Raw genomic sequence first — 27,433 nt, 5'->3', positions numbered from 1 at the left:
TCAATTTCGATTGTTGGGTTTGATTCTATCCAGGTGATCTATCTATTCTATGAGTATCAAATCTTTACAATCTCGATCTTGGCTTCCACTTGATATGTGGATGTGTATCACCATTAGACACAAGGTGGTCAATATCCCGCGTGTTGAGGAGACCGGGATGTGCTTCGTCAATGCTCGTAATCCCACATAACTTCATTGCTGTCTCGAGCTCGTCCTTCAAAACTGTGCAAACATATAAGCCATGAATACGCTCGTATAGATTTCTTTTACTTACTTTGTGTAAGATGCTCCACACCGTCTGTAGAATACATCAGAGAGTACAAATATGGTCTTCCCACGCCGACAGCCGTAGCTCCAAGGGCAAGTGCCTTAAGAATATCAGACCCTCGCTCGAAGCCGCCGTCAACGAAAACCTCCAACTTGTCCAAGACCTCGGGACAAATCTGGTGGATCTCGAGAAGTACCAATATAGATGGCTGTGCTCTGCAGATGACAGTCAGTAACTGATCTTCATGTCAAGGGAGACCATGTACCCATCCAGAGTCCTTCCTCCATGATTGCTGACCATGATCCCCTTGCATCCATACTTGACAGCTAGCTGAGCATCTGCAGCGCTTTGGACACCTTTCAACACAACTGGCAGTCCAGACACCTGCTTAATCCAACTGATGTCCTCCCAAACCAGTTCCTTATCCACATACTGCGCCATGAGTCTCCCCATACCTCCACCCTTCTTGTCATTACCCGCGACCGCACCACTGACAGCCGATGCCACATTCTCAGCAGCTAGTCGCTCATCTGCTTCTCGCTTCCCAGCAACGGGTGCATCGACAGTCACAAAAATGGCCTTGATACCCAAATCTCGGGCCTTGCGCAGCAGCTCGGCCGTTTTCTCCCGCTCTGAATTGACGTACAGTTGCAGAAAGAACGATTGACCTTTGTGCCCAGCTCCAACAATACTCCCTAGTGGATACGAGGCATTGCTCGAGATACACTGAATGATCCCCTCTTTCGAAGCTCCTCGCGCAAGTGCCAGCTCTCCATCCTTATGTGCTAGTCTTGCCATCGCTGCAGGCGAGATGAAAAACGGTGCTGAAGAGTCGTGCCCAAGAACTTTGCGCTTGATGGAGACGCTTTTGACGTTCCGCAGAATTCTCGGCCGCATCATGATCCGTCGGACAAGGGCTTTGTTTAGGCGATGGGTGATGAGGTCTGTTGCTGCTGAGGAGTAGAATGCCCATGCTTTTGGCGTGAGAGCTTGTTCTGCTACGGCGGTGAAGTCGGGCGCTGAGATGAGGGTGAAGAGTGGTGGTTTTTGATACGGTGTAGTCTCAACTTTGACCGACTCTCGTATCGGCTCAGGAATCTCTTCATTCTGAACGTTTTCTGTGGCTTTTGGAACTGTGGCTGCTTGAGGGATGTCGATTGAAGCCGCAAGATTGCCAATGAACTTGGACTGGTCGAGTGTTTCTTCGAGAATTCCTGGTGCGTGGATTTCCTCATACGCTTCTGTCGCATCTCCTCCGGCATATTTCAGGATGACTATACAACGTCAGCAAGTTCATCCAGAACAATGAATAACGCCAAGTTCATTACCTGCAGGGCCTCCTAGATGTATGCTCAAGAAGTCGGTAACATCCCATACCTTCGAGCTCACAGCAATCCAGCAATCCTGCTCCGTGCTGTGTTTCTGATGTGGCTAGTACGGACATGAAGCCGGGGCGACCCATAATTCGGATGCACAGTGCTCCAGGATTGCGGAGTGATGGGGCATGGCTTGTTGGATCGATTCTAGTGTTCACAAGCGAGCTTGAGTTCACAATTTCAGACTGCGAAGAGAATGGAGAGCGAATCTCACTTGGTATCAGTGTTCAAGAACACCAGAATTTCAGTTGGAAAAAGATAAACATGGTGCCACATGGTACCATTGTATCACACCAGCATCAACACTCTATCATAAAATGAGACCCATTGGTCGAGCCACACCACGCAATCGTCTCGAGTCGCAAACTCAAAGCAGAAAGGACCTCAACCAGCAACACTCAATGAACATATCTAAAGCTAACAACAGCTTCACCATCACTCTTACTGGCCTTGATAGTCCTAGCCGGAACTTCACCGCCCATCTCTTCTCGTTCAAATCGAGCATTTTCGCGCTTTAAATGGTACTTGATACCAATAGCCATGAGAGCGCAGACCAAAGATGCAGCACACATCATAGACCCACCACCATAGTACCTGGGTTTTTGCGAGTCCGGAAATGCGTAAGAGGTATAGAAGTGGGCGACTCCTGCCCCCATCAGATTAATGATGGCAAGAGAGGCGGCTCGCTTAGATGCTGGGCGGGGAAGTGATGCGCTGAGCCAGGAAACGCAGAGGTTGTATGGCGAGTACGAGCCTGCGCACATGAGGAACATTGAGAAGTAACGGCCCCCGAGGGTGGGTACGAACATGGCCTAAATCTTTAAGTTAGAGTATGGTAAATGAGGGAATGGTTGAGCATACCATCAAGTTTCCTAGGAGAGCGAATAGCATGGGGATGGCAATATGCCACCCACGCTCATATTTATGCGCAGCATGGAATGAGATTGCGAGAGACGTGATGAACGCAAGGAGATAAGGAGGTGCCGTAAGTAGAAGCGTGATCGTGGTGTTATATCCAAGTGTACCGACGATGCTAGGAAAGAAATTGGTGAATGATTGTGCGGTGATCAAAGACATCTGAAGGATGATGAACATGTACAACTTGGGATCGAACAAAGCTTGTTTCAAGCCCCATAAGATGGACTCTGGATCCTCGTCGCGGATACCGGCGTTTTCTTTGCGGATTCGCCATTCCGCGAAGAGTTGTTGTTCGTGGGAGATAATTTTGCTGGCTTTCTGGAGAGGATAGTCTGGTAGGATGGGCATAACTAGTAGTGCGATCACAACAGTCATTGAGCCCTCGATAATGAAGAGCCACTCCTGGTCAAAGTCAAAGATGGTTCATGTTTGAAAAGTCGGAGAACAACTCACCCATGCTGGTCTGCCTAGTTTGCCTTCCATTCTGGCTATGATTCCAGCAGCAATGAGCCCACCAAATGCACTGGCAAGCATGTTGGCACCATACAAGAAAGCGATTCTAGGTGGCAGCTCGGTTCGTTTATACCAGCAGCTCATCAAGAAGACTCCAGGCAAGAATGGTGCTATGAGCGATGAGCATCTGGGAGAGTCTCTTAGCTTTGGAGTTTACCTTCAACAAGACCGAGAATGAATCGACTAGCGAACAGTCCAGCAAAGTTTTTGGTGAAACCTTGAGACATGGAGATGATTCCCCAAGCAGAAGTAATGCCGCAAATATAGATTGACGGGCGGACTTTTCGGATGATGAGATTCGAAGGGACTTGTGTGAGGACATCTTCAAGTTGTCAGAGGACTTTAGCTTTAATGGCCAGGGGTGGATGAGGATTCTTACATCCGACGTAAAAAATCATCAGACAAGTGTTATATTGAGAATCCGAGATTCCCAGGGTCTTGGGCAAGCCAGCAACCTTTGCATTTGCGATATTGTTCCGGTCCAGAATATTGAGAAGAAACAGGAGCACGACAACTGGCATCAAAGTCCAGTCTAGCCGCTTTACCAACCCTTTTTCAAGTTTCTGGATGCCTTCATCGTCAAGGTGTAGGAGCTCGTCTGGGAGCGGAAGTTGGTTGATGGGCTTGATGATGGCCTCAACAAGTTCAACATCGTTTTTGGCGTGAATTTCGTCCATGGTCAAGTTGTATTCAGGGCAAGTGGAGACAGGATGGTGGTCATTTTCCGAAGATCTGGAACATCTGATATATCTCAAAAAGCGAAGCAGAAAGACACAAGCTTGAGCCTTGTTACCCCAGAAATCAAGACCCCGGAACGGAGGGATGTGCGGCGGGGTTTTTTGCGGGGAGACGCCCCATTTTCATCTCATCCGTTGCTTGGCGCGTCCCAACATCTGAGAGAGATCTCAATCCCTGAGTGGTGGGAAACTTATCACGAGCATAGTCACAATCTTGCAATCTTGCAAAGTATACTGAACGAAGCTCATTTGTATGCAGAACAGTTTGTTATTAAACTTCTTTGAATGCTCTCGCATTGACTGGAGTTAAGGGCTCGCCAATAAACTCCCCATCCGGTCCCACAACTGCAAGAATGTTCTTCATAGCATTGAGCTCGAAGTTGATGCGAGTGTTCAGAGCACCTCCACCAATGTGCGTTGTCAAAGTGACGTTCTCCATCTTAGCCAACTTTGGAGATACTTGGGGCTCATGGTAATGCACATCCAAGCCCGCAGCGCTGATATGGCCACTTTCTAAAGCCGCAATCAGTGCATCTTCATTGACCACTTCTCCTCTAGCCGTGTTCACTACTCGTGATCCGGGCTTCATTAAACTCAGCGCTCTGGGGTTGATTAGATCTTGAGTATGTCTGTTCAAGGGAGTGTGCAACGAGATGCAATCTGCGACTTTCAGCAACGAATCCAACGACTTGTGAAATGTGACAGCAAGTTGCTTTTCCTCTTCCTCGGTAGCTCTCACAACATCATAATAGTGGATTTCCATGCCGAGAGCGACGCCAGCTTTGTAGGCTAGTTTCTTGCTGATGTTGCCAAGGCCGATGATGCCCAGGATGTGTCCTCTTGGGTTGGCTGAGATTGTCGCAATGAGCTTGTGCGTTGTGTTGAAGATTTCGGGATCTGCAGTTCGAGCAGCCAGTTGAGCACGTGTGAAGTTGCGAAAGACGGAAAGAATCATGTACAATGCTGTATCTGAGACTGCTTCGTCTGATGCTCCAGCTCCGTTGGCATACCTAGGGTAAAATCGTTTAGACTGCTTCTGATACCGGAGAGTCTGTGTACTTTTACATACCATATCTTCCTCCTTCCGAGGGTATCAACATCTGCCCAGTTGAATCCTGCTCCAGCACTAGCGAATATTCGCACAGAAGATGGGAGGAGAGAAATCAATTCATCGTCCCATTGCCCCATCTCTCCTCCAGTCTGAAAGTGCGGACGGTAAATAGCTGAGAATTTGCCATATCTGTTTGAAAGTTAGTTTCAGTCTGAGCTGTTCTTGAATGCATAATTACTTTTCGGCCTTGAGGGCATTGATGAATGACTCTCTGTCCAAATCTTCATTCCGTACGACGTCGAAGTGAGAGAGGAATTCCTCCTCATAGAACTTCTGATTGTACTTGATCGGCTCCCCGATATGCAGTACAATTGGTTTCGGCATGGTTGATTGCTGGTGCTGAATCCAGAGTAAGAGTGGCTTACTTTACTGTCGGTGCAAGTTTGGGTGCGGCGGCATTCTCTCCGTGAAAGATGGGGTGCTGAAATTCCCCGCATTCTGGCCCACCTTCCCTGAATCGCGTTAAAGAACGACGCGGCTCATCGTCCTACCTGCTCATCGAAGATCAAATATATATAACATTCCCATGGCTATGGACTCGGGTCGATCTAATGCTTTGGTCAGCTTGGCATCTCACAAATTGCAAACAGCAAAAGTCATTAGCATCCATATTCGGCAGCCATGGAAGACTTGAAGCATAACAGCGCCTCGTCCGAGCATGTTGAATCTTATGAACTATCAAACTCGAAGAATCCCAACCAAGATCAAGATGCAGACTTACAAGCATATGCTACCGACTTTGCTCAGCGAGACCCTGAATGGCATTCGTATAAGACCAAGCATCTTCTGAAGAAGATCGATCTTCATTTATTGCCATGGATAGTTTTGATGTGTTAGTAGACATCTCATCGATATTTGTGGGATTTTGATTGACATCGCGGAAGATCTCACGAACTTCCTCGACCGCACGGCCTTGGCTCAAGCCCGTCTTGGAACTCTCGTGCAAGATCTTGGCCTCAAAGGAACATAATTCGACACTATTACGTCCATCCTCTTCATCGGATATATCCTATTTCAGCTTCCTTCCAACCTTTTTCTTACCAAGGTTCGACCTTCGCTTTATCTTTGCAGCATGATGGCCATCTGGGGTATGATCAGTGCCTTGCAAGCAACAACTCATTCCTTTGTGGGAGAACTTCTCTGCCGCTTGTTCCTGGGTGCTGCAGAAGCGCCGTTCTTCTCGTAAGTTTGGCTCCTAAGGCTGTTCAGTTCGTAGCTAACCTCTCACAGCGGCTGCATTTTTTTGATGTCAAGTTGGTACAGAGCAGATGAGCTCGCTCATCGTATTGCAATCTTGTACACTGGTGTTGCAATGGCAAACATGTTAGTTCACAGGTTCCAAATATGGCATTGTGCTTACTGTGTTTAGGTTCGGCGGTCTCATCGCAGCTGGTGTGCTGTCCGACTTGAATCCTGCCCACGGTATTGCTGGTTGGCGATGGCTCTTTATCATCGAGGGTGCCGCAACCTCCGGAATTGCTATCATTGCTGTTTTCTTCATGCCCGACTACCCAGCCACAACCCGATGGCTCAAGACCGAAGAAAAGCATTACGCCCAGTGGAGGCTTGCTCAAGACGTTGCTGGGGAGCAAGATGACCGCAATGCGATCACGTGGAAACAAGCACTCAAGATGGCATTCTCAGACTGGAGACTTTATCTCTTCGTAAGTAAAACACCACAAAGACACATGAAAATAGCGGATGCTGATTTCTCTAGATGCTAATGCATCACTCAAACCTTCTGGCTCAGTCTTTCACCTATTTCTTCCCCACGATCGTTAACAGCTTGGGCTACGGAAAGATCGAAACCCCATTTCTAACCGTGCCCGTCTGGTTCGCAACACTCCTTGCAACTCTTCTCGTCTCTTACCACAGCTCCAAAACTCGAGAGCGGAGCTTCCACATTGCGGCGTGTATGCTTGTTGGTGCACTCGGCAACATACTCGTCATCACAACTCATGGCGTTGGTCCCCGGATGTTTGCGATGTACTTGATGCCTATCGGTATCCTTCCTCCATTTCAAATGATTCTCGCTTGGATCACTTCGTCCTTTCCACGTCCGCTGGGCAAGAGAGCTGTGGTTGTAGCTACTTGTGGTATGTTCGGAAACGCTGCAGGGATCTATGGCTCCTACATGTACCCTCCGAGTGATGGCCCTCAGTATGTACCAGCTGGTATTGGATTGGCGGTTGTCTGTTGCTTTTGTGCGACCATGGCTATTGTGATCAGATTCGTATTGAAGAGGGAGAACAAAAAGCTCGAGAAGCAGGAGCAAGAGCAAGGATTAAGGGCCGGTTTTCGATACATCCTTTGAAAATGGATTCACGCTAGTATTTGGACTCGCTCACTCTGACGAAGTTTCGCGGATACTCCTAATCTGCACTGCCAACAACCTTTTTCTCCATATCATCAAATGCTTTGGTTGCTACTCCTTACCTTTCCCACAATCCAGCCTGATATCTCTCTACCAACTTCTCCACGAACTCATCCTCCCTCCACCGGCCTCCAACCGAGTCCTCAAATGTCTCACCTTCTCCCCTCTCCACTGCCGCTCCCAGAGCACATGTATTTTCACTAACATCAAGTCTGTAAACACCTTCGACACTCACTCCATGTACAATATGGCGTGGAGCCATGTACTGATCCAGTGTGTGGGATTCCAGAAAATCGTGACCGTACGAAATAGGAAGCTAATTTCGCATGATTATTTGCTTTTTTTTTATGATACTCGGTTGCACCACATGGATGCGAGGGCGCAATAGCGTTCAACACGGTAGGATTTGATTTCTGCAGGAGTGAATGAGGTAATGGAATTGACATAGTCATTAGGCTTTGCTAGGAGCGCGCTCTTAGAAGTCAGAAATGCAATTGCCATTAACACCAGACCTTGATAATTGCTCGCGCCCCTTCGCCTTCAATGCGTCATCTGCCATTCCTGATGAAAATTACTCTTTTTAAACTACAACCCCGACCCTGGAATATCAACCCCTGGTACTGCACTTAGATATTCCCCACCAAATGTCTACCAACTTCAGTTGGGAAGAGCGTTCTCAACTTCATCGATACCTAGATGCCCCACAGAATTTTGAGAGTAATTCGCTACATAACGAATGCCAAATTGCATCATAAAATTATCTAGCTCGATATCAGCTTAAAGTCCGGTATATATTTTACAAGCATAGTGTAACCTACCATATGTAGTCGCAGGCTTATTCCTCGCAAATCCGCAAATGATTTTGGACACACCTGATGCAAGATCAAGTCTGGGAAATGCTGCCTTGACCTGGTAGTAATCGTTCCAAGTTATTAAGCCTGACAAGTCGCTTTCAGGACCGTGAAAATCGGCGTTTATGCCAGCTGCCGTCAGGAATACCAGGGGCTGCTTGTACGCGAAAATCGTGGGTGTTGTGTGTAGTGCAATGGCATCCCAAACAAGCCATTTTCGGTCGTCATCCCAGTCATGGCTATGAATAGTCCCATTGTGCACGGAGGACTCAATGAAGTTCCAAGCGGCAAGTGCACCGTCAACTTCGAAGCGCTTGTCAGGTGACACGAGTTCACCGGTGTTATCCCAGCCTAAATCGTGGAGAAGAGCGGCGACAGCGTGGACTTCTGGGTCTATGGCTACGCTGTCTTTCGATCTGCTGATTATTATTGCGCCGAAGAGCCAAGAGCGCATGACGTGGTTGTAGGTCATGTCGTCGGCGTGAGCGCGAGCATAAGCTTGTGCGGCACGTACAACAGGCGTGTCCGGAATAGTTACGCCTGCAATAACCCGAGTCTGACTATGATCTCGACCTAGTAACTGAATAGGTCCAGGGCTAGCGTTCGAATATGAAGACCCTAAAAGAACAACGAGCGCTCCCGCCCACAAGCGGTTTAGAAAATGCATCATGAGGCAAGACGAGAGATGATGGAAGCGATACATGAGACATTTTGGACAGACAACACTGTCATTTTATTGAAAGTAGAGAGGACAGTGACACATATTGGCTTATAAATCTCGACGGTGAAACACAAAGTTGCGGATAGAGAGTTCACCCGTCTATATCCGGGAAAGAGAACACTAGCTGTACAATCAGTGCCTTTGCTCTGATAATGCGGATATCAAGAACATAATGCTTTGGCAATATGCCTTATGCTTAGAAATAGAAAATATGAGTACTGTTGCTTATAAATCTTTTTGATTTGTAACTTAAAGATCTCATACAAAGGGATTGCATTAAAATCCCATGTGACGCAACGATTGGTCCAAGAAAATAGTAGATCGCGGCGCGGGCATCTCAAATACCATTATCTTTAGGTTCTCCTGCCGTTGCTACTTGCAATGGCTATTATATATCTGCCAACAAGTTCCGGACGGTAAGATGCCAGCGTCTGTCCCGAAGTGCAGAACCAAGTGAAGGCGGTGAAGGGGTATCAAGCTGGTATGTCAACACTTACAGTAGTTGCAGGTAAGGCGTGATGGACCGTGCGATGGTTCTCGATATGTATAGCTGGAGTTCCATAGGTGAGATTCTGAGTGGTCACATCAGTACGCGTAATGATTCAGTGGAGCAGTCCAACGTCTCGGATGCCCAACAATCAAGGCAGGTATTCGGCGAGGATTATTCACAGCGTCGGAAGGGTGACTTAGATATTAGACAAGATTATTATTGACAGCTATGGTAAATGCGCAAATGCCTGCCTCGGAGTGGTATCTGATCACTGGGAGAACCAAGTATGAGGGCAACTCACGTGAATAGCTACACTAACATCAAATGGCACCATACAAGTCCGCTTTCAAAAACAACTTCTGGTACATTGTGATGATGTTCTCCGGCATTGCAGTAATTTTCCGAGTCGGCTGAGTAGGCATTCTGCGACAGCAAGCTTTGCGCGATAAATGTATAATCAAATACAAAAGTAAAGACTAGCTCTCCAAGGTCACAACACCCGTCTCCGCTGGTATACCTATGTAACAGAGTAGAGGGCAAGGAATTTCAACTTCAGAGCCCTCTGCCCCCTTCCCTCCGTCCAAATGAAGTTGTTTACCTAACACGAAGGCACTTTTTGTGAAATATGCAGATGGAAATATGTCATTTGAAAGGGTGAATCACCAAGATTTGATGGTAAAAATAACAGCATATGATCGATAGTTATATCGCATGACTACGCTGAAGCTCGCTCCATCACTAGTGAAAGAGTGGCGGAAGTTCCAGCTATCCTGTCTAGGAGTATCCACCGAGAGACTGGGTATGGTACTTGAAGACATGCGTAGAGATTTGCTTCCCGCTCGCGTCGTATCTTTTCGGGATTACATTGAACAATCCATCACTGTCTCGAGGCTCATAGTCGAGACCCAAAGCACCCTCTATGAGTACATCCAAGCCATAGTTCTCTTTCAGCCAGTGAGAGAACATGTCCATCCCTGCAACGGCACCACTCGCGGTCCAAATATTTCCATCGACGATCCACTTCTTATCCCTCGTCCATTTCACCTTTGGGTATTTGTCCTTCACCCACATATACTCAACATTGTTGACTGTTGCTTTTCTGCCATCAAGAACACCAGTAGCTGCAGCGACAGATGCGCCGGTACAGTTGGTAAACAGCAATTTCCCGGCGGCGACATGACGACGAGTGAAGTCAACAAACTTAGGGTGAAGTTCGAAGTCTCCTAGGTCGGGCCCGGGAATCAAGAGGCAGTCTAGCTCGGGGCAATCATCGACAGTGTCCGTGGGTAAAATGGTGATAGAGCTAGTGAGGAGATGTACTGGGTCTCGCGTGACGCCAATATGGTGAAAAACAAATTGCGGTGCGCGGGCAATTGTGCTCTCGTCAATGGGACCGTAAAAACTGATCGCTTCCAGAAGGCCTTTACTAGCGGAATTGAGAAGATCGGTAGGCCCGATTACGTCAATGGCTTGGTAGTTGAAAACAAGGCAGCCGAAATGGATGGGTGCCATTTTATTTGCTATGCTGTGCAAAAGTCCTTTCGCTTGAATGTGCAGTTGGGGATGAATGTTTATAAGTAATGATGATGGGAGTTATGCAGTAGATGGAAGTAAAGAGTAACCTTTTAAATATATAACGTTTGCGTTGTGGATCACCTTCGTCTTCCAATTGTCAGCATCACGGAGCTGATCAGTAAGAGGTACAGCGGAAACTAGAAGATGCTCTATTCCGATACTTAGAGATGTTCTATATCCGGTTTAAGAGACATTTTCTATATCCGATATGAGAGATGTTTCGCTGTATAGCCGTATCCGGAGAAACAGCGCGGACACACTGGTCACAAGATACACCGATCACTATCACCTTGTGACGTCAACATTTCAGTTATGTTGTGGGTCTGCTCGATAGTGGGTACGTCCATCCTGGCCACGCAGTCCATGATTACAAACAGCACAGTCACAGCTTTCAGACTGGTAGCTGAGCCCATCGACTCAAGGATGGTGTGCAATCTATCAAGAAAAGTGATGCTCTTGTCATAATGAAAATGCAGATCCCAGAGGATCCTGTTTAGTACCTAGAGAATTGCCATATGATATCGTGACTATCTTGTTGTGTGTTACTTTTATGCGACTATAGCTATTGTGATTAGATTCGTTTTGCAAAAGGAGAATAAAAGGCTCGAGAAGTTGGAGCAAAAGCAAGGATTAAGGGCCGGCTTTCGCTACATTCTTTGAAATGAATTCTTCGGTATGAGCAGAAGAAATGATTACAATAGACAAAATTTCAAAGATTAGGCTCTGCATGTCAGCCTCCGTCGGCGCAATGCAAACTTTCCACTTCTAAGCGAATCAACCTATTGCAGGCTTGTGGAACCAATTTTGCAGGTTCGAACCAGTAATGTGTATTAAAGCACATCTCGAGGGTGATACCTCTTTAAGCACAGTAAGGCAGAAAGTTTTGTCGACGGTGAAAGCGATTCTGGAAGAGCTGAGTTCTTGGTCGGCGAAATTGCTCCTGCGCGAGACTAGTTTTGAGCTCGACAATATTTGAAATTAATACTTAGGCTTTTATTGGACATTTGTTAATCTTGGTACCAGAGATCCCACAACCATGCGTTGTCGACCTTACAATGCCCAGGTACTTCTCTTGCGCACAAGGAATTGGGCCCATCTAATGCGCTTTTTAGGATTCTGAATTGATAGACATTAATTGAGCTGGAATAAAGAGACAGTCTACTCTACCCAAGAATTTAGATTTTATATTGCAGCCTGACTCTTGGCTTTACTCCCTATACTCTTGGCTGTTTCTACTTTGCAAGTGCGAGCACACTTGCTAAGTGCAGAACAATGTTGATATTGTGTCCTTTCTGGGTAAACAACAGAAGCTTGGTATGCTGCATTTATACTATAAGCGTGTATTATAAACTATTGGATCTGATACCAGAGTCTTTCTCGGATAAAGCAAATTGTGTTTGCGACCTTTCATGTGAAAGCTAAACAATACTGTAACTACATCCGAGCTCAGAACCTCTGACAAAACTATGGCACAACATGTCGGGACAAGGATGGTTGGTCTGCCCAATGCAACCATCTCACACACTCGCCCGCGCCCGACGTCAAATTCACTAAAACATATGAAACGAAATAAGCATTTCTTGCCTAATAAGCGTAAAGGGTCTCTTGGTGTAGTGGTAGCATGTCAGCTTCATTGTATCATGAAGGTTTCGGCGGCGGTTCGATTCCGTCAGGGATCATGACTTCTTTTTCTTTTTGTGCTGTTTTGCCTTTGTGTTTTTGAGGATTAGCCTGTGTTTGTGGTCGATTTGTACGTGGTATTTGTGTGTAGGTGTGAAGGCTCAAACTGCAGAGCAAGAGAGAGCGAGAGAGAGCGAGAGAGCATGAGGTGCCGAGATGCACGCTCATCTTTTCGCCTTGTATTTGGTTGTTCAATATTCATGTTGTTTTCTAGCGTTCGTATGTTGAGGGAATAGCTTGAGGTCTGCGAGAAGAGAATCTTCTTAAGGATTCCGCTAATGCAGCTCGGAACTTAACGGCATGATACCTCAGCTTGCAAGAACTCCAAGAGCCACAGTCTCCATTCCATTGAAATCTTTTGGAATGTCTATGAGTGATTCCAGCCAAACTCAAGCGAACCAATCTGAGGCTGTCCCCGGCTTTCCGGCCCTCATCACTGTCCGGCATTGTTCATATATCCGGGGTATAGTTTTAATATTGCCAACTGCACTTTATCCATAGTTCAGGAAGTCATTATACTGCGGCGCAGAAAATGGCAGCCTTCACAGCCTCATCATTAATGAATCACGCTTCTCACAGCTAACTCCACATCAAGCTCAGCTGCTGGTGTTGAGTTTTCGCAATGCCACATCGTCCGCAAGACTTGGGCAGGATGATAACCGCTAGTCTGGCTTACAGTAACAATGATTTGGAGCTGCGTTATTGTTCAGTTGACCCTCGCTTGCATGAGTCAAGGGCTCGGCAGACGAGCTACTGTTCTGCCAGCTCCGGTGGTGGTATCCCCAAGCCAATTCTTGTGAGTGCTTCACATACAAGACATGCACCCAAGTTTCTGACTTTGCGATAGTGAAGGAAGTGATGGCCCGTGGTCTTCCTTTGAGTTGAGAATTGGCAGTCCCTCCCAAAATGTTCGGTTCTTCCCAGGCTCATCGTCCACTTCGACCGTAGTGGTTGTGCCAGAGGGCTGCCAAAATGAGGGAAGTGACTGTGCATCTACAAGAGGAGGAATCTTCACCCCCAATTCGTCAACGAGTTGGAGCTCTATTGGTAGTTATGGGTTAGAGTTCGAGCAAAGTCTTGGCTACTCGGATTCTGCAGAATTTGGATTCGACTCAGGCAAGTTTGGTTCTTCAGCACTTATATATATCATATTATCTAACGCGACATAGTTGGACTTGGGTACCAAGGAAGTGGAGGTCCAACAGTCAATCACTCAGTCGTAGCAGGCGTTGCTGGGGTAGACTTCTGGATTGGACTGCTGGGACTAAATCCGCAACCCACCAACTTTACAACTTTCAATGACCCCCAGCCAAGCCTCATCAGATTGCTAAAGCAGCAGAATCAGATTCCAAGCCTATCATAGAGTTATACTGCAGGCGCTCTATATCGTTTAAAACAAGTCCTCGGAAGCTTGACCCTCGGAGGATATGATAGTTCGAGATTTGCTGCTTTAAATTCGAATCTGTCTTTTGGTTTCGGAAGCGACCAGACTCGTGACTTAACTGTTGGCTTGCAATCTATCACGACCAATGCAACAGGAAATGATATAGAGCTATTAGCTAGTGGGATCAACATTTTTATTGATACCTCAGTCGCCCAACTCTATCTTCCGTCGGCCGCCTGCCAAGCTTTCGAGTTGGCCTTCGGACTGACATACAACACCACAGTGGGATTATACCTCATCAACGAGACACTGCATAACTTATTAGTTTCTCAGAACCCGATAGTAAGTTTCACAATTGGGAACACAGCCAGTGGAGGACCAACAACAAGCATCACACTACCATACGCAAGCTTTGATCTCCAAGCTACTTATCCGCTCGTGGACGGCAACTCCTCACGATATTTTCCTCTTCAACGAGCTGCAAATGAGACACAGTATACTCTCGGAAGAATATTTATGCAAGAAGCATATCTGACAGTTGATTATGAAAGGGGCAATTTCTCTGTTAGCCCATGCGTTTGGGACGCCAATTTTGGGGAGCATATTATTACTATCTTTTCCTCTAATACAACTTTGAGCAATGGCACGTCACTCGGAGGAACAATATCTGTCACAGGTTTCGGCGGAGGAGCAATAGCTGGTGCAGTCATTGGATCTTTGATATGTGTGGCATTGATTGCAGGAGGCTTTTGGTATTTCATCATCAGACCTCGAGCGAGCCACAATATATCGCAAGAAGAAGACCTGGACTCTCGAAAAGAAGGTGCGGCTGAAGTCGGTGGGACAGAGAAACCTATAGTTGGGGAAGTTGAAGGACAGAACGAATTCACGCATCATGAAGCGGAAGGAGATTCAGCTTTTAATATGGAAAAGTCGACGTTTGGCAAAGCAGAATTGCATTCTCCTGGAGAAATTTCGGAATTGAGAAGTCCGATGTCAGAGACTTCCGAGTTAATGGGTACTCCGATCCACGAAATGCCCGGAAGTGATGTGCCGGAAATGATGGCAGCATGAGAAAGCCCATTTCAAGTCTCGTCAGAACTACAATTATCCTAACATATTGAAGGAGTATCTGAAAAAGAAAAGCATAGAGGGATCAGCCGTACATGCATCGAAAAGTCCATGGGTTGACACGGATTTGAAATGCCTTAGACGATTCCAGCTTGACAATGAATACCAAAATATGATTCCTAAAGATACAGAACCACGTTTACGAATGCGCCTCAATGTCAATCTGGAAGACTTCCCCAATACAGACTGCCGCACAATCTATACAGCAGAGATCCAGATTGCCATACCCAAAGTGCCGCCCCGCAATTCATTTATTGCGCCACAATAGGATCTTTGTAGCCGTACAAGAGGTTAGTGCTCACCATACCGCCTGCCGATTGGTGTTGTGATTTATTGAATCTCCAAGGTGTGGAAAATAGACATTTCAGAAGGCCTACTTCAAGAGTATCAGGCAACGACGTGGCTTTGAGTCGATACGAAACCCCGTCCAAGCTCCACGGCTCTCTCTTCTCGATATGGTTCGTTGTTTGGATTCAAAGCATTGATAAATCTCAATTTAATCATGTTTCCAATCTGGTTGTTTGCCGCCATTGTGGATGGCGCCGTGTTTTTTCCCAATTCAACAACTTCGGCCAGGTCATCTATCACGACATCTATCACGACTGCATCTGGAGTTGGCTCCAAAATCGATATTTATTCAAGTTTTACTACAAGTGCACCTTCCATTACTACTAATTCCAGCGCCCTCTCAAATCATTCAACGAGCTATCCCAGATCACCATGGTAAGGATGTTCTCGTGACGGGGATGCCCACTACTACTTTACTTGTCGAGCAGAAGCTTGGATACTTTGACTTCTATCCAAGAAGCTATAGCGAAGTGACTAACACATCGTCAGCGCCGGGGCACCACTGGCAAGTCACTTCTTGAGCTGGAGACCAAGCCAATATTGTTTTCGGACAGAGGAGCCCTACATTGATCCAAGCAAAACCGCATACCTGAACCCATACTACCTCGGAGAATGGGAAGCTCACGACGAAAGAATGTTCAGACTAGCATATTGTGCACAAAGATGGAACGACGCATTAGACACCTGGCTAGCAACAGCTCCACTAACATTTGGCTCACCTATTCCTGTCTGGACCGAGTCATTCGGCACTTCGATACCCTCATCCGAATACACTACCATGTTATTTACATATGGGGTTGGATCAAGGACTTGGAGTACGCGCCATACGCTCTTTACCCTCGATACTGGAGATGTTGTTACGTATTATATCTCTTCTGAAAGCGATAGCTATACCATGACCACAGGGACCGCTATAAAAACTTTTGGAGGGGCAATAAATGTTTGGGGAGCGTACACACCTGCATATTATGCCTCAGACTTTACATGGATCGCTTCGTCGCCGTGTTGTAGCACTTGTAGTGTTTATGGGGGCGATGTCCAGGTTTACTACTGGCCTACACCTCCTCCTGAGCCACCCACATCCACTTTGGTCGATGCAGCGGGTTTTACATTGTACGTTTGACTTAATCATAAAAGTTGTACAAGCTGATCAAGCACCAGCGTTTCTCCTTCAGTTTACGTAGCATTTCAGTCTCTTTATGCCTCAAACTTGTGCGGAATGGTTGGAGAAATGTACAACGCTACTACAGTCGCCTTTGCCCAGGATGCTCTCTCAACGGGACCAGCTTCCTTTCATTACAACCCGACTTTCGTACTTGGAACTTTGCCAACGTTTCCGCCATATTTCAGACAGGCGACATGGGGAGATCAGTGAGTTCCAATGATCGAATAAGCGAGTTATTGAAGCTAAGATCCATAAGCACAGTTTGTACGGACACTGTTGAGAGTTATTGGAAAGTAAATCCTGTTGAAACGACCACTATTCCAGGCAGTCTTTGGAGCGACGAGTATGCGCTCACAACTGAGCTTTTGGAAGGGGTAAGCGTCTGCGATCTAAGTTACTGTTTTATATTTCCGAGAACTCACTCAAGAACTCATTGTTCCATAATCTCAACATTCGAGAAAGTTTCCATGTTGAGATGTTCATTGAGGATACAACTTGATACCAGGCTAATGGACCAATAGATCCACTACACTATCACATACAACCCTTACTTCCCCATGCTCTCCGTCCCACAACAGCTATATCAATTGAACCCACTTTGGAAAACTTGCAACCCAGGAATATGAGCCTTCTACGATCCACCGTACGTGCTGAGCACAGCCAACGGGCTTACAATGCCAACTAAGACACATATTTCGGCTTCCACGGCGTTGGCCGTATCTGCTCCTGCAGTCGTCAGACCGACAATTGTTCCAGCAACGGCGACTTCAACAAGCGCAACAAGTATAAATCCATCGAAGACGATCAATAACGGTCAGCCTGTCCAAACAGCGGGGAATGACGACCCTCCGGGCAGCGCAGATCCGCCAGTTGGCTTCACCATCGACGGGACGACTTTGACGCCCAACTCAGAGTCCGGCTTGGTCTTCGCAACACAGACATTGAGACCAGGGAGCCAAATCACATATTCAGGAACCGTTCTGTCAATGGCAGCCGACGGATCATCTCTCATCTTCGGCGGAACAAGTACCCAAGTTCTCGCCCAGTCCACAGCTCCTGCTGGATATATCGTGGGCTCGCAAGTCCTGGTAGCAGGTGCTCCCGCCATCACCGTATCAGGAACACTCGTAAGTTTAGAGCAAGGAGGCTCAAGTGTTGTGATAGGAGGCACGAAAACAGAGGCATTGAGTGACTTCCTCGGCTCAGACCCAACTGTTGCGGCAGAGTATCGGATTGGAGATCAGATTTTGCAGGCTGGTGGACCGGCTATCACGATCTTGGGCACGAGAGTGAGTCTTGATGCTGATGGTTCAACTGTTGTGGTGGGAACGGAGACTGAGGCTTTGAGTGAGTTTACCGGGTCGAGTGGGTGTGGAATTGGTGGGGCTATCTTGTCTGTTGGCGGGTTTGGGTCTGGAGATCCGGAGGCGGCGATTTCGTCGAGTGCTCAGTATAGCGGGCAAGGTGGATTCAATGGAACTGCATTTACTGGCGCCGCTGTCAGACGAAATTGGGGGTTTGGGACATCTGGTGTGGCATTGGTGGTGATAGCGTTCGTGGGTTGGTGGTTATAATAGTGCGGACCGCCCTAAAGATCCTTTCGTTTAGAGACTTGCATCGAACCATAATGTCAAAAAGGTACTGCTCTTATCTGTGCAAGTCTAGAGTCGTAGCTTGAGTTTGGGTGGTTGGGAGTTACCTTGAGACTTCAAGGCTCTCAGACTTGCAGCTAGACAAGATATGAAAAGCGTTACTTTGCAACATAAAGCAACGCGATTGGGAACACAAATCGATGAGGAGCGTAAGCCTGAACGCAAAATATAATAGACAAGCATCACGTGATTCAACAGCCACTGGGTTCACTAACACCATTTTGGTCTCCGGACGCATTTGAAGCCTTCCAAATGTATCAGGATATAAGAAAGATTTATCGTGCGATTTCTCGAGAAAACATCTGCTTCTTGGCCTAGCGCAAATACCCACGTGATGTCTACGTAGCGTCTCAGCCACACTCTCTGCCTCAACCGAATGAGTGATTACCGGTATCATGACATCAAGTCTAAGATCCAGGGAATTGGCAGTGAAGATCCCCAACTCGAGACCAACGTCATCCCAGTCTCTGCCAAATTCGCTGGAGCATTTCACGGCTGGCCCTCCGAACCACCAATGATGCCCTGGAAAACTTTCCACAGAAGGAATTTGTCAGATGCTCGCAGTCGCAAAAAGGATGTTTCGGGAATCTCAGCTGAAAAGGACTTCTGAAAAGCTTGGCAAACAGTCCAGTCAGCAAAACGATTTGCGGTCGGGAGCTCGGATTAGGCTTACTTATCTGATCTTGGACGTCCAAGCCACAATAATTCCATAAAGCTCCCGAGCAGCCAATGCTTGGCGGGAGGCAGTGTTCTTGTATGCGATGTGCGCCGTTTAATGCTAGGGCTGTGATAACTGGGAACTGGGTTCTTAGTGTTCGATCCGCATCATACATAGAGCTCGATTCCCCGCGTGCTGATTCTCGTGAACTTCATTCTTCTTTACTTGACCATCACTCGAGTGTATTGAATAAGACACGCAAAAATGATACTCCCAAGATCTGAAGATTTACAGCAGTTGGCTGCTCGTTATTATAACAATAATTGGTCAGCACCAGAGACGGATCTCGGATTGGCAGCATACTGATGACATCGCAGTTATTACAACAATACCTCCAGCTATTGCCACTCGTCATGGTATCGTTGGGGACGTTGGGTACTTGCAGGCATCTTGATCTTCATCGGACTCATCCTCGTCCTCCTCTTCCTGTATGTTGAAACCCACTTCTGTCTGCATGAACCGCACTAACATTCGCAGATGTCTCGCCCGACGTCGTCGTAGCAGAGCACGAAGATACCAGACCACGCAAACACCGATGACTGCCCCAGCGAACGGAGGATATTACAATAACAACCAGGGCTACAATGCTCCGCCGGGTCCACCTCCACCAACCTATGGTCAACCACAATATGAGAATAATGGATACTATGGACAGCAGACTGGCGTCGCGCAGCCTCAGGGTGCGTACGTGAAATAGAGAGGGCGGTAATGCACTGAGAGATGGAATGGGAGGTAGGAGATTGTACAAATATTGATGAAGGCGGATAGAGTGGTCTGGGTTCTCGTGGGACAGGCGTATTCGGCGTCTCAATACCGATATGTAACATTCTAGTTATATTTATTCTGTCAATGTAATGCGCAAAGCAGAGAATGGAATGATATTACGAAATAACTCCAATCTTCATCTTGGCCGCCATACATGTGCTAGCGCCGCAAAATCCTGGCTACCGTACCTCAACCTCATCGCCTCGCTTCCATCTTTCAAGAAAATCATAAAACAAATACAATACCGACTTCTTGAGCTCCCCAGAGAGCAGTATGGGTATCGCGCTACGTCTCCTTGTTGCGCTTCATAAGGCGCTCTCATACTCAAGCGGGTCTTGAGTCTCTTGAGTCTACTGCCGCTCTTTATGCTGATACTCTTCCCCGAGTGGGGATTTGACGGCTCGATCCACAACTTGGCTCGAGGAACATCATAGAAGCAGAAGATATAAGACGGTAGATGGCCTTCATTGCAGAATATTCAGGGAGAGAATTATGCCTTCTCAAGTTTGCAGACAGATTTACTTCGAAGTAAAAGGCTCAAACACCGCTTAGGCGCGACTCTCTCCAATGTTATCTGCCAAATTTTAGAGGTGCCGAACCTAGGATTATCTACATCGACCGTTGTTTCCCACGCAGGAATAGTATCGCTCGCTATCAACGATGAAGTATTTCATTGGCAAGGGTTTGCGAGCCGGTCTGTCATTCACGTGGATGAGCACTGGTCAGGGTTTAATAGGCAAGAATGAGGCACAAATGCACACATTTGGATTTCCACTTTCGTTTGTCCCTATCGCACTTTCCTGACAGCTTTCACGCATCCCAATACGGAGAGTTTGTCTCGTATACCCTTCCAAGAAGGCGAGTGAAGAGTATGCATACGTATCTACCCTTGCGGAAGCACCCCGCATGACTCACTGGCCGTTTTCAATACATACTGATAACAGTGCACGAAGTTGCGGTCACTGAACAGTAAGTCACGCTTTGCACGTGGTCTCTGAATGCAGTTGATGGCAAGCCATAAAGCTGACATTCCCACAGCAAACTCTATGATCTAGCATGATCTAGAACTTCCACTTGCAACAATGTCTCAACCCAACACCATTTACCTCACTACAGAGGAGGACGAACGGATGCGAAAAACGCTCAAAGGCAGACTGACAAAATGCCAAGAAGTTTCTGGCCAGCCAAGAGTGCCTGGCGACCCCAATACGCGGCAGAATCAAGTAGCAATGGCATCTCTGCTGTCGGACTTTGCTGCCCCTCCTGAGCCTGGATTGAAAGCGGGGAAAGGTCGACCAGACGCGATTGTCGCTTTTGCTGTCGGTAATCCATATCCGCCATGCACTGTCTCGGTCCAAGATCTGAAGCCTATGAATCTTTCTGATCTTCGCATGGAGACGCATCATCGTGGTCATGTGCTCACTGTTCGTCGTGTGGCTCCCGTGGTGAAGCTTGTGGCTTCCTCTTGGACAGTGGTTGAAGAAGAATCATCCGGAGAGACGGAGCGACTCGAAATTTCGTTGCACAAGTCAAATCATGGGCAAGAGATCCTGGATTTGGGGTCTTTATTCCAGATCAAGGAACCATATTTCACTCTTAACGATGAAGGAGGGCCGACAATCCGAATCGATCACCCGTCAGATCTTTTTTGTACAGATACACTTCCTACAGGTAGTTCGGGATCTTCTCCCGAGGGACATGGCGAGTCCGGATATTCTGAGAGTGGGCAAAAGACAGCTAGGGACTTCAAAGAAGAAGGAAATGCTGCTCTCAAAGAAAAGGCTCTGCTTCTAGCACATACGAAATACACCCACGGACTACAATTGCTCACGACGGAAGGTTCAGCAAAAGAAGAGTTAGCATACGATCTCTTCCGAAATCGTGCCCATGTTAACCTTGCCCTCAATCGCCTCGACGAAGCGAAAACAGACGGACTCGCAGCTGTCACCGGCCTAGAAGACCAGAAATACAAAGAGCTCGACAGCAAAGCGTACTTTCGCGCTGGCTGCGCAGCGTACAACCTTGGCGAATTCGACGAAGCCAAGCATTTCTTCGAGGAACAGCAGAGGCTTATGCCTTCTCACAAAGATGCTGCAGTCCATATTCGGAAGACTGAAGTACGTCTCAAAGAGAAAACCATTGGCGTGTACGATTTCAAGAAAATCAAAGCAGGTCTGTTAACAAATCGGCTAAGAGTTGACGTCACAACCTTTTCCGGCAACGTCGAAATCAAAGAAAGTCCTGGACATGGCCGTGGTCTTTTCCCGACTTGTGCCATTAAATCTGGTGAAATTGTCTTGGCTGAGAAAGCTTTCTGCGTCATATGGGGCCATGAAGACGAAGCATTGACAGCAATGACCTACGATAACCGCGACGACAGAATCAGAGTTTGTCCAGTTGGGCTCTGTAAAGCTATTGTGCAGAAGCTTTCAGACAACCCTTCGCAAGTTGAGAAAGTCATGGCTCTCTTTAGCGACTACAAGGGTCTTGACAAGCAGCTCATTGTGAAGGACTCCAAGCCAGTCATTGATACCTTCCAAATCCATGATATTGTTGCACGGAATGCTTTTGGTCCGGATTCGGTGTACTCCAGTGGTAGGAATCAAGAAGACGCGGACGGAACAACTGCCAGCGCTGGTCTTTGGGTCTTGGCCGCGTATATCAATCATTCGTGTATCCACAACGCGAAAAAGGAGTCCATGGGTGATTTTATGGTTCTACGTGCTACTCGAGCAATTGCTGCTGGGGAAGAAATAACACACAGCTACGATTCATCCAGCGATTACGACGCCAGAAGTGCAGAATTGATGAAAACATGGGGTTTCACATGTGACTGCGCCCTTTGCACTGCTGAGAAGAACGATAGTCCAGCTGTAAGGAAAAAGCGTCGAGAGTTGGAAAACGACGCGAATTTGCTGGTTGAAAGGAACGCACCGGTTGGCGCAAAGACACTCTCCATTGTGAAGGCACGGCGTCTTGTTAAGTTGATCAATGATACATACGACGTGGAGAGATACAAAGGATTACCTCGCCTGGCACTATCAAGGATTCAGAAATGGCTCAACGAAGCTAGTAACAATCGATAGCAATACAAAATTTCCCATTCCTTCATTGCGCCAACCAGAAATTAAACCACTCCACAATCCCCCTATAACTCTGCTCCTTCACAAACCTCTCATACGGATCCTCCAAATCGCACCTGACAGCAAACCCGTGACTAACCCCCTGAAAAAGCTGGAACTGATACTTCTTGCCTCCTTCTTGCAGAATCTTCTGTGCTCTGATCCGTTTCTCGACCGGGAACGCGTGGTCGTTCTCCGCGCAGGAGAGCAGGAGTGGTTTTCCTAGATTTTGAAATTGCTCGTCGGTCAACGAGCCGGGGTGCGCGAAGGCGCCCGCGGAGATGAAGCTAGAGGCTGTGAGGGAGTCCATGGAGTAGGGGGCCCCGAAGCAGTAGCCTACGCAGCAGTATTTGGTGGTGGAGGTGCCGTAGGTCTCAGCAATGGCTTTGGTCCATTTGGGGACCGTGGCCTTGGCGAAGGTTGAGTGTTTGGTGCGCCAAGCAGCGTGGTCGAAGTCGGGGTCTGTCGTTGTGTCGTCTTTGTCTTTTCTGTGTTTCCAGACTGGATCCTGTCGTTCATCAGACTTCTGAACGCGAAAGAAAATGATAAATCATAAATACGTCTCTGAAGTAATCGATGCCAAAGACGGTGTACCCAGCATCGGCAAAGGCGTCCATCAATAACATAGCATTGTTATAAAAGCCATGAACGTCCGGGTAGTAAAAGAGGATATTCCCATTTCCTTTTCCGGGGTGAGGACTCGTGATGTAGGTTGGTGCTTCTTCGATGGTCTCTATTTTCCCGCGGGTCTCGCCTGTGTGGATGTTTCCTGAGAGGCAGTGATCGCCTGGTGGGATGGCTAGGTAGGAGCTTGCTGGCTTTGACATTTTAAATTTTGGATGCGATTATATGAAGAGAAATGAAGGTATTCACAGATTTTTACAAAGAAGAAAAGAAGAAGAAGAGGTGGTTACGCGGCTTGGGTTTAAGGGGGGTATCAGGTATAAAGGAGGGGTAAATGGATTACGCGAGCCGAGGATCTACCGATGACGACTTAAACTTTCAATATGATATTAGAAGATATTTGTTTTTATCAAGATGAGCAAGATCTTTCTTGAACTTTGATTTCCAAACTTCATTTTGATGTTCAGATATCCGAGCTTGGCCAAGCTCCCGGATTAAGGCGTCATGGAGCGGAGCGCCACTGGGGGGCGAGGATGCGGCGTAGCAGAAAGCCAAGCGGTGAACTGTTGAGGGGTCTCGGGAGCTTTAACAGCGAGTCAAGTGATGAATGTAACCTCTGGACCATAATGCGGGGGCGGAAGAGGCGCTATAAATCGTAGGAACGTTGCAGATCCGGGACAGGTACAGATCTGGTGCGGTGATAACTCAATCCAGGTTCCTGTTCCTGTCAGCTCTTCTTTTAGCTGTTGAGTATGGTTGGTCGCTTCGTGTACCATTGTACCGAGGAGGATGATCTGCGAGGCTTAATCTCCTTGCTTATTCTGGTTCATGACGCTTCTTTGTTGAAAATTTCTTTTGAGGATGTTCTTGTTGGTTTTCTCTTTGCGAGACTTGATAATATCACTTCTGCTAGTTCTGGAAGAGTTCCATGACCAGTAGAGTAGGGCAGTTACATTACGTCGAGCTGAACTATCGTCTTGCAGCGTACAATGATTGACAGATCGCTATCAATTTGCCTTCGAAGCGTCTTTACGTTGGGCCTTGGAATACCAAGTGTTGTAGCGGCTGTCACAAGATCTGGACTCAATGCTCGAAGCCAAACTTCCTACACCCCGGTAGCATTCGGTGTTGGAACGACACCAATTACTGATGGCCTCCAGACTTATTCAGCAAATGAGGTGACGCTCACTCCCTCGAGTCCGATATTGACTCTCGACTATGGAGCGGATGTTGCAGGTCTTCCATATTTTGAAGTCACCCCACTCAATGGTTCTGCAGTCCAGATAGAATTGAAATACTCAGAACAGTTTCAAGGATTGAACTTGAGTACTGGAGATGGACCTTTGTACTTTTCCCTTTTTGTACTCCGAGCGCATAATGGAGGCTAACATACATTTTAGCCTCTATACCAACGGTCTTATGAATAATTTTCGGACTGAGACATTCAATATTACCAATGCTAGTACGACGGAATCTTTCTTCATTCAAGGTGGACAACGATGGCAAACCTTGACATTGTTGTCAAATACTTCCGTCACCATTGGCAATATTGGATTCCGAGCTTCCGTCGACATAGAACCAGTAACTTCTTTGATCGGAAGTTTCTCGTCTTCCAACACCGTTTATGATGGACTTTGGGGTCTTGGCGCTCGATCTGTTCAGGCAGCTTGTGTTGAAGCCAATTCACAACCTTCAACTTGGGAGATTTCCGGCGATGGAGCGCTGATTCGTGGGCAGTATCCTGGAGTCTCCGCTCTGGGTACAGAGTATGGCAATTATACCATGTCATTCTCTACCAAGATCACAAGAAGTGGCACTGGCTGGAGAGTTGCTGCTGGTCCCAATGCCGGATACGGAGCCTACTTCGTACTTACTAGCGATGGTCCTCAATACTTGAGTACGAACACCACTGTTGTCCCACCAAACAGTGTGATTGCAACCTATGGATTCAGCATAGTTGACTTTTATCTGTCATCTGCTCCGCCTCTTTATTATTCGAATCCATTCCCGATTTCAGATAATGAGTGGTATCGCGTCAGCACTACTATTACCTCATCGGGATATAACATCTCGGTCAACGGCACGCAGTTTGCCTTCGTTCCTTACACAACCTTTCAGCCGTATGTCGATGCGGGTTTTGGAGGCACGAATCTCATCACAACTGGCTCTTGGGGATTTGGCCCATTTATGGATCAGATGGCGTATGTCAAGGATGTCGAAGTCGTTGCTCAAAATGGCACTGTACTGTATACCAATTCACTTACTTCAACTGATATCCTGCAAGAATATTTGGTCGCTTCCAACGAATACGCCGTGTGCTTGGATGGAGCCAAGAGAGACCGCGAGATCTGGATTGGGGATTTTGCGCACACAGCCAGAGAGCTTGCAGCTAGTACAGGACGATACGACTTCATCCAAAGCATGATCGAATTCGAATTCCTGGGTCAATTTACTTCGGGACCAGCGGCCGGTATTGTCCCTATTCAAGACTCGATGGGATCTGGTCCTCAGTACCAGTCGACCTACTATCCGTCCCAGTACGGCGAAACAGATTATCAGCTTTTCTTCCTTCTCACTCTTGGGGATTACTTCGTGTTAACATCAGACACTAGCCTTCTGTCGAAATATTGGAGCGGGACTAAACTGCTGGTCGATGCTATGGTCTCAACATACCTAGATACCTCAACAGGTCTCCTCGCCAACTCTTCCGCATCATGGTTTACTGCTCAAGGCTATCAGAATGCCACCGCACCAACAGCATTATTCGCCATCGGCCTAAAGCAACTTGCTGTAGTCGCCACAACACTAAACGACACGACAACAGCCGACCATTATACTGCCCTCTACACAAACCTCAGCACAGCCATCAATACCCAATTATGGAATCCGACCCTTGGAGCTTACTCCATAGCCCTCGGCAGTCCGACCGATACATCCATCCTAGCTACCGCCTTCACCATCCGAGCAGGAATCGCCAACAGCAGTCAAGCAACAAGCAGTATTCAATCCCTAAACTCACTCTTCTACCTAATCGGCTACAAAGACTCCACAGCAATCGGAAACAGCGCCACCACACAACTATCACCTAACGTACAGGGCTTCCTCCTCGAATCGCTTTTCCTCGCTTACACGCAACTGAACGTCATAGCCGACGTCGTGGTACCCGCCCTACAGAATTTGTTAGATACATACTGGCCCAAGATGCTAAATCAGAACGAATACTACACTGGTGCTGCTTGGGAGTACGTATACGCAGACGGATCTCCTGGGATCGGGATCTTTACCAGTTTGTGCCATCCGTGGGGCGGAGCTCCGACGTATATCTTGACGGACTACGTGCTTGGCGTGAGGAGGGAGTTGAATGGGACGACGGGAGAATATGGGTGGGTTTTTGATCCGGTGCTGGAAGTTGCGCAGGGATTGGGTTTGAGTTGGGTGAATGGGACGGTGCCGCTTGTTGGTGGTGGGTGGATAGAGGCGGGGTGGGCGGTCACGGAGGGGAATGTTACCTGGAGTCTGGAGGTGAAGGAGGCAACGGGGGTTAGTGTGGATGTGAGGATTTAGGGTGAGGTATGATTTACTGGTGTTGTGGGGTCTATCAGATTTATCACAGCTGCACTTTTCTAGGCGGTGCGGCAACCCTAAGCGAAATTTCCAGGCCTTAAATTATAGCGTATGTAGCGCGTCCGGCGCATAGCGGACAGCGCATCCAGCGGATTCAGCGCCATCCAGGCCAGTGTAACCCAGCGCACAGCAGTACCTCCAATCTGAAATTGTGTGTCAATAACTGGCCAAATAACCTATTGGCCAAAAATTTGGCCCATCGCGCAAACATTCGTTGTTCCATACATGAGTTGGATGATTGACAATTTTAATTATATGGCCAGAAATTGGTGGGCCCGCCATCACA

The 27,433-nt window shown here is 47.4% G+C and overlaps 13 protein-coding genes and 1 non-coding gene across 14 annotated transcripts; 8 read left to right on the top strand and 6 right to left on the bottom strand.

The window, feature by feature from the left end:
• Window positions 1-64: 64 nt before the first annotated feature.
• On the bottom strand, window positions 65-2,119 carry LY89DRAFT_708040 (uncharacterized protein; the record flags this gene model as incomplete). Its single annotated transcript, XM_018217654.1, has 6 exons — window positions 1,909-2,119; window positions 1,821-1,853; window positions 1,597-1,690; window positions 534-1,542; window positions 275-483; window positions 65-222 (listed from the first exon to the last, which is right to left on the bottom strand). Exons 1-6 carry the CDS (start codon window positions 1,918-1,920, stop codon window positions 65-67), a joined length of 1,515 nt encoding a protein of 504 aa, XP_018070358.1. The 5' UTR covers window positions 1,921-2,119.
• Window positions 1,822-3,942, bottom strand: LY89DRAFT_648107 (MFS general substrate transporter). Its single transcript, XM_018211990.1, has 5 exons — window positions 3,455-3,942; window positions 3,233-3,397; window positions 3,016-3,185; window positions 2,506-2,964; window positions 1,822-2,456 (listed from the first exon to the last, which is right to left on the bottom strand). Exons 1-5 carry the CDS (start codon window positions 3,750-3,752, stop codon window positions 2,043-2,045), a joined length of 1,506 nt encoding a protein of 501 aa, XP_018070357.1. The 5' UTR covers window positions 3,753-3,942; the 3' UTR covers window positions 1,822-2,042.
• Window positions 3,943-4,079: 137 nt separating this feature from the next.
• On the bottom strand, window positions 4,080-5,274 carry LY89DRAFT_618740 (uncharacterized protein). Its single transcript, XM_018210849.1, has 3 exons — window positions 5,102-5,274; window positions 4,882-5,052; window positions 4,080-4,822 (listed from the first exon to the last, which is right to left on the bottom strand). The coding sequence occupies exons 1-3, from the start codon at window positions 5,245-5,247 to the stop codon at window positions 4,084-4,086; spliced, it is 1,056 nt and encodes a 351-aa protein (XP_018070356.1). The 5' UTR covers window positions 5,248-5,274; the 3' UTR covers window positions 4,080-4,083.
• A 270-nt stretch (window positions 5,275-5,544) lies between these two features.
• LY89DRAFT_735144 (uncharacterized protein) lies at window positions 5,545-5,893 on the top strand (the record flags this gene model as incomplete). Its single annotated transcript, XM_018219981.1, has 2 exons — window positions 5,545-5,755; window positions 5,808-5,893. The coding sequence occupies 2 exons, from the start codon at window positions 5,545-5,547 to the stop codon at window positions 5,891-5,893; spliced, it is 297 nt and encodes a 98-aa protein (XP_018070355.1).
• A 105-nt stretch (window positions 5,894-5,998) lies between these two features.
• Window positions 5,999-7,237, top strand: LY89DRAFT_783236 (MFS general substrate transporter; the record flags this gene model as incomplete). The annotated part of the gene is made up of 4 exons (XM_018222659.1): window positions 5,999-6,105; window positions 6,154-6,246; window positions 6,293-6,587; window positions 6,641-7,237. The coding sequence occupies 4 exons, from the start codon at window positions 5,999-6,001 to the stop codon at window positions 7,235-7,237; spliced, it is 1,092 nt and encodes a 363-aa protein (XP_018070354.1).
• A 524-nt stretch (window positions 7,238-7,761) lies between these two features.
• On the bottom strand, window positions 7,762-8,837 carry LY89DRAFT_685875 (uncharacterized protein). Its single transcript, XM_018215161.1, has 2 exons — window positions 8,116-8,837; window positions 7,762-8,058 (listed from the first exon to the last, which is right to left on the bottom strand). The coding sequence occupies exons 1-2, from the start codon at window positions 8,813-8,815 to the stop codon at window positions 7,955-7,957; spliced, it is 804 nt and encodes a 267-aa protein (XP_018070353.1). The 5' UTR covers window positions 8,816-8,837; the 3' UTR covers window positions 7,762-7,954.
• A 1,284-nt stretch (window positions 8,838-10,121) lies between these two features.
• On the bottom strand, window positions 10,122-10,938 carry LY89DRAFT_685874 (class I glutamine amidotransferase-like protein). The gene has a single exon (XM_018215160.1). The coding sequence runs from the start codon at window positions 10,869-10,871 to the stop codon at window positions 10,134-10,136; it is 738 nt and encodes a 245-aa protein (XP_018070352.1). The 5' UTR covers window positions 10,872-10,938; the 3' UTR covers window positions 10,122-10,133.
• A 1,595-nt stretch (window positions 10,939-12,533) lies between these two features.
• On the top strand, window positions 12,534-12,613 carry LY89DRAFT_t40. The gene has a single exon. It is a non-coding gene; the product is annotated as a tRNA-OTHER (tRNA).
• A 684-nt stretch (window positions 12,614-13,297) lies between these two features.
• LY89DRAFT_708035 (acid protease) lies at window positions 13,298-15,072 on the top strand (the record flags this gene model as incomplete). Its single annotated transcript, XM_018217653.1, has 4 exons — window positions 13,298-13,410; window positions 13,462-13,730; window positions 13,784-13,851; window positions 13,978-15,072. The coding sequence occupies 4 exons, from the start codon at window positions 13,298-13,300 to the stop codon at window positions 15,070-15,072; spliced, it is 1,545 nt and encodes a 514-aa protein (XP_018070351.1).
• A 2,244-nt stretch (window positions 15,073-17,316) lies between these two features.
• LY89DRAFT_735138 (uncharacterized protein) lies at window positions 17,317-18,216 on the top strand (the record flags this gene model as incomplete). Its single annotated transcript, XM_018219980.1, has 1 exon — window positions 17,317-18,216. The coding sequence occupies one exon, from the start codon at window positions 17,317-17,319 to the stop codon at window positions 18,214-18,216; it is 900 nt and encodes a 299-aa protein (XP_018070350.1).
• A 917-nt stretch (window positions 18,217-19,133) lies between these two features.
• Window positions 19,134-19,872, top strand: LY89DRAFT_685872 (uncharacterized protein; the record flags this gene model as incomplete). The annotated part of the gene is made up of 3 exons (XM_018215159.1): window positions 19,134-19,278; window positions 19,330-19,440; window positions 19,490-19,872. A coding segment is annotated over exon 3 (157 nt), but the record flags the coding sequence as incomplete, so codon positions are not given.
• A 978-nt stretch (window positions 19,873-20,850) lies between these two features.
• On the top strand, window positions 20,851-22,863 carry LY89DRAFT_587055 (SET domain-containing protein; the record flags this gene model as incomplete). Its single annotated transcript, XM_018209402.1, has 1 exon — window positions 20,851-22,863. A coding segment is annotated over one exon (2,013 nt), but the record flags the coding sequence as incomplete, so codon positions are not given.
• On the bottom strand, window positions 22,785-23,786 carry LY89DRAFT_648093 (alpha/beta-hydrolase). Its single transcript, XM_018211989.1, has 2 exons — window positions 23,460-23,786; window positions 22,785-23,407 (listed from the first exon to the last, which is right to left on the bottom strand). The coding sequence occupies exons 1-2, from the start codon at window positions 23,724-23,726 to the stop codon at window positions 22,886-22,888; spliced, it is 789 nt and encodes a 262-aa protein (XP_018070347.1). The 5' UTR covers window positions 23,727-23,786; the 3' UTR covers window positions 22,785-22,885.
• Window positions 23,787-24,704: 918 nt separating this feature from the next.
• LY89DRAFT_558666 (Six-hairpin glycosidase) lies at window positions 24,705-27,042 on the top strand (the record flags this gene model as incomplete). Its single annotated transcript, XM_018208423.1, has 3 exons — window positions 24,705-24,868; window positions 24,924-25,915; window positions 25,988-27,042. Coding segments are annotated over 3 exons (2,211 nt in total), but the record flags the coding sequence as incomplete, so codon positions are not given.
• Window positions 27,043-27,433: the final 391 nt, after the last annotated feature.

This window comes from Mollisia scopiformis (assembly GCF_001500285.1).
Source record: "Mollisia scopiformis unplaced genomic scaffold LY89scaffold_14, whole genome shotgun sequence".
NCBI classification, from domain to species: Eukaryota; Fungi; Ascomycota; class Leotiomycetes; order Helotiales; family Mollisiaceae; genus Mollisia; species Mollisia scopiformis.
This window is presented reverse-complemented; position numbering and strand designations above follow the sequence as displayed.

Coding starts and splice junctions, on each gene's coding strand:
- LY89DRAFT_648107 (XM_018211990.1), bottom strand. CDS start 3,752: ATGGACGAAATTCACGCCAAAAACGATGTTGAACTTGTTGAGGCCATC. Junction 3,398..3,454: donor GATGATTTTTTACGTCGGAT/GTAAGAATCCTC, acceptor GACAACTTGAAG/ATGTCCTCACACAAGTCCCT. Junction 3,186..3,232: donor CATTCTCGGTCTTGTTGAAG/GTAAACTCCAAA, acceptor CATCGCTCATAG/CACCATTCTTGCCTGGAGTC.
- LY89DRAFT_618740 (XM_018210849.1), bottom strand. CDS start 5,247: ATGCCGAAACCAATTGTACTGCATATCGGGGAGCCGATCAAGTACAAT. Junction 5,053..5,101: donor AATGCCCTCAAGGCCGAAAA/GTAATTATGCAT, acceptor ACTTTCAAACAG/ATATGGCAAATTCTCAGCTA. Junction 4,823..4,881: donor CTCGGAAGGAGGAAGATATG/GTATGTAAAAGT, acceptor ATTTTACCCTAG/GTATGCCAACGGAGCTGGAG.
- LY89DRAFT_685875 (XM_018215161.1), bottom strand. CDS start 8,815: ATGCATTTTCTAAACCGCTTGTGGGCGGGAGCGCTCGTTGTTCTTTTA. Junction 8,059..8,115: donor TAAGCCTGCGACTACATATG/GTAGGTTACACT, acceptor ATATCGAGCTAG/ATAATTTTATGATGCAATTT.
- LY89DRAFT_685874 (XM_018215160.1), bottom strand. CDS start 10,871: ATGGCACCCATCCATTTCGGCTGCCTTGTTTTCAACTACCAAGCCATT.
- LY89DRAFT_648093 (XM_018211989.1), bottom strand. CDS start 23,726: ATGTCAAAGCCAGCAAGCTCCTACCTAGCCATCCCACCAGGCGATCAC. Junction 23,408..23,459: donor GCATCGATTACTTCAGAGAC/GTATTTATGATT, acceptor GATGAACGACAG/GATCCAGTCTGGAAACACAG.